This window comes from Histomonas meleagridis (genome assembly GCF_020186115.1).
Source record: "Histomonas meleagridis strain 2922-C6/04-10x chromosome Unknown contig_285, whole genome shotgun sequence".
In the NCBI taxonomy this organism is placed as follows: domain Eukaryota; phylum Parabasalia; order Tritrichomonadida; family Dientamoebidae; genus Histomonas; species Histomonas meleagridis.
The window spans coordinates 5,603-8,763 of record NW_027150851.1 but is presented as its reverse complement, the minus strand read 5'-3'; the positions used below and the strand labels follow the sequence as shown (position 1 = coordinate 8,763).

Below are 3,161 nucleotides of genomic sequence, written 5' to 3'. Positions count from 1 at the left end.
GGTGGTGGGGTTTTTTTGTTCCACTTCGCTAATTTCTTCAAAATATATTGTTGTTCGGATTCAGTAAATTCCTTACCTTCTTTTTTATAGAAGCTTGGAAGATTTGGGTCCCAGTTTGCGATCATCTCAGACTTAGATTACAATGGATATTCATCAAGGATGACAGGATCATTCGTGAAGCGATGTTCTTTGCTCATTCGGAGTTAATCGTTTATGCATTCTCCGTTTAAGTTACAAACAATTTTGATTCTGTCTCGAAAACTTAACACTAGATTATTTATCACATACATTGGTATCTCATCCCATATTTGCTTAAGAAGTTCTATTAATTGTTGCTTATTGTCTATTTGATGTTTTGCTACAATTCGCTTCATGTGCTCGATCGGATTTAGATCGGGGCTATTTGCTGGCCATACCTTTACGAAGTTTAACCTTTGTTGAAGCCATCGAAGTGTACATTTTGCACTATGTGCAGGTGCACCGCCTTGAATAAAGATGTAATTATTTGAGTTTGAATTTAACATTCCGCTGGAAATAATGTTTTTTTGATAATTTACAGCATCAATTGAAGTATCACAAATAACCAAATTACTTTTGTAGTTCAATCCAATGGCAGCATAAATCATTATGCCGTTTTGAAATTTGCTTAAATTAGAATATATTGATTCATTATTCCTCCCAGACCTGTACCAGACGTATTTTTTATCTGATTCCTGGCAAAATCCACTCTCATTCGAAAAAATAAATTTTTCAACTTCGATTTGATTTACAATCAAAGACCGACAAAATTTTAAACGATTTTCTTTTTGAATTTCGTTTAAGTTTGGGCGTTTTTTTGGCGGCCTATATTTGTAACCAATAAAACTTAAAGCTTTGGATAAAGTGAATTTTGATACTCGTGTTTATGTTTGCGAATAAATTTCATCCCCTATTTCTTCTAAAGTATGTCTTACATTTTTACTGAGTATATCATCAATAATTTTTAATTTATTCTCATTCATTGAATTCGGTCTGCGTAGAGGTTTAGCATGGCACATGTAATCCTGGCCATTATCAATAGAAGTATAAACTTTTCTAATCAAATCATGACTGATATGTTTTCCATCAAAAATCTGCTGCCTAGCTTCATGTTGCGACATACCTAGACTTTTAAACGTTGCTATTGCTTGAATTCGTTCCTTTTTTTGAATCGATATCTTTTTTATATTTGATTGACATTGGATAAATGTTTTGCATTTTTTACTTATATTTTGTATAGTATATTAGTGTCACTTTTGATAACTTTTTGAACAGCCCAAATTTATAAATTCAGTTTAAATCATCGGAATTAATAGCTTTTGATAATTGTATAGTTATTCTAATTTTAAAATTAATAAAACCTTCAGTTATTTGTAAAATCATATGATCACCATGAGTAATTCTTAATCTAGTTTCTTGTGATTGATTAAATGGTGCATTTTGATCATGACAATCTTCAGTTCTTAAAATAAAAGAACGAGTACCATCATTTTTAGCAATTAAATCTTTAAGACGATCAAAATAAGCTCCAACATTACCTTGATCATCTTGTTCATTTTTAGATTGCGTATTATTATAATACATTAATAAAAATGAAAAATATTTTTCATAATTTTTAATGGCGTGGGGGTTGTGGAATAAATTTAAAAACGGAATAAAGAAATTAAAACCTTTACTTAAAAAAGTGAAAGAAGGATTCACAAAAATTAGTCCTCATATTGTGAAAGGTTATGAATTTGAAAAACAACATAAAGAAGATATTAAAAAGATAGGACCTTTAAAGAAATTACCTGTAGATAAAATATTTGAAGTAGGTGATAGAATAGCTCCTATATTTAAATCAGTAGGTATGGAAGCAAATGATAAGATCTTCTCTAATTTACATCCTGCATTTTATAAATAAAGAAATAATTATTTATTTTTATTATTATTTATGGCGTGGGGTTTTTGGAACAAAATTAAAAACGGATTTAAAAAAGCTGGTGCTTGGATTAAAAATAAAATTATTAAACCAGTCGGAAGATTTATTGGTAATGTATGGAATAAAGTAGCTAAACCTGTTGTAAATACAGTAGGTAAAATACCTGGAATTGAAAATTTACCTGGTCATGCAGGCGCTATTGCTAAAGGAATTAAAATAGCAGATAAATTCTCACCTGTTATAGATGGTGTAGCAAATGCACTAGTTGGTCAAAAGAAATAATAAAATATGCCTCATATACTGTTTTTGAATTTTTGAAACTAAACTATGTCAAATCCCAGGCGTCCTTAAAGGACGCTTGCGTCCCATTTGACATAGTTTAGTTTCAAAAATTCAATGATATAACATTTTCTGACACTGAGTTTTATGATATAATGTAAAACAGTTATTTATCAGTTCACTTTATAAAATGCAATGGTACGATCGTGAATCAGGGAGCGAACCAGATCATTGTTTGGATTCAAGATCAAGGTACGATGGATCATCAATCGATTTTGATGAAAAGCATCGTAGGTACATAGAAGAAATTGTTGACAAAGCGCTACCGGATGTACGAGATCTAGAGTTCGAAGTTGATAGCGTACTATGGGAGTTCAGATTCATACTAGATTTTAATCCTAATGGTCACGATATCGAAGAAAGCGAGTTAAGATATGTTAAGTTCGAAAAGTTTCAGTTTATGAAAGCAGAAGAACTATTTCTATGGGATGTCGCAATTCAACATGCAATTGATCAAATGTACGATAATGTAGCTGTTGTAGAAGATTCTAGAAGATGGGTTAACTGGGAATTTTGAAAACTCCATAAGTTCGAGTGTTTAAATGTTATTAAGAACATAAGATCGTATTTGAATGATTATTATCATGAAGATTTTTATGATAATGCATTATCAGTTACATTTGGAATAAAAAGAAATTCTTAATTCGATTATTATTTAAAATTAAAAGATTTGTTAATCACACTCAAGATAATTATTTAATAAGTTCTGAATGAAATGATTATACAGGAATTACTTATCATAAAAATTTATTAGAAACTTATGGAGAGGAAGTAGAAATTTATGAAATATATACTAATATTGATCAAAATCTAAAAATAAATGGAAATATAGAATATGATGGTATTGATAATATTTCTTTCATAAATCATACTCATAATCAAT

At 29.6% G+C, this 3,161-nt stretch overlaps 1 protein-coding gene across 1 annotated transcript; it reads left to right on the top strand.

Annotated features, from left to right (window-relative positions):
* Positions 1-2,408: 2,408 nt before the first annotated feature.
* On the top strand, positions 2,409-2,795 carry GO595_004808 (uncharacterized protein; the record flags this gene model as incomplete). Its single annotated transcript, XM_067917981.1, has 1 exon — positions 2,409-2,795. One exon carries the CDS (start codon positions 2,409-2,411, stop codon positions 2,793-2,795), a length of 387 nt encoding a protein of 128 aa, XP_067775025.1.
* Positions 2,796-3,161: the final 366 nt, after the last annotated feature.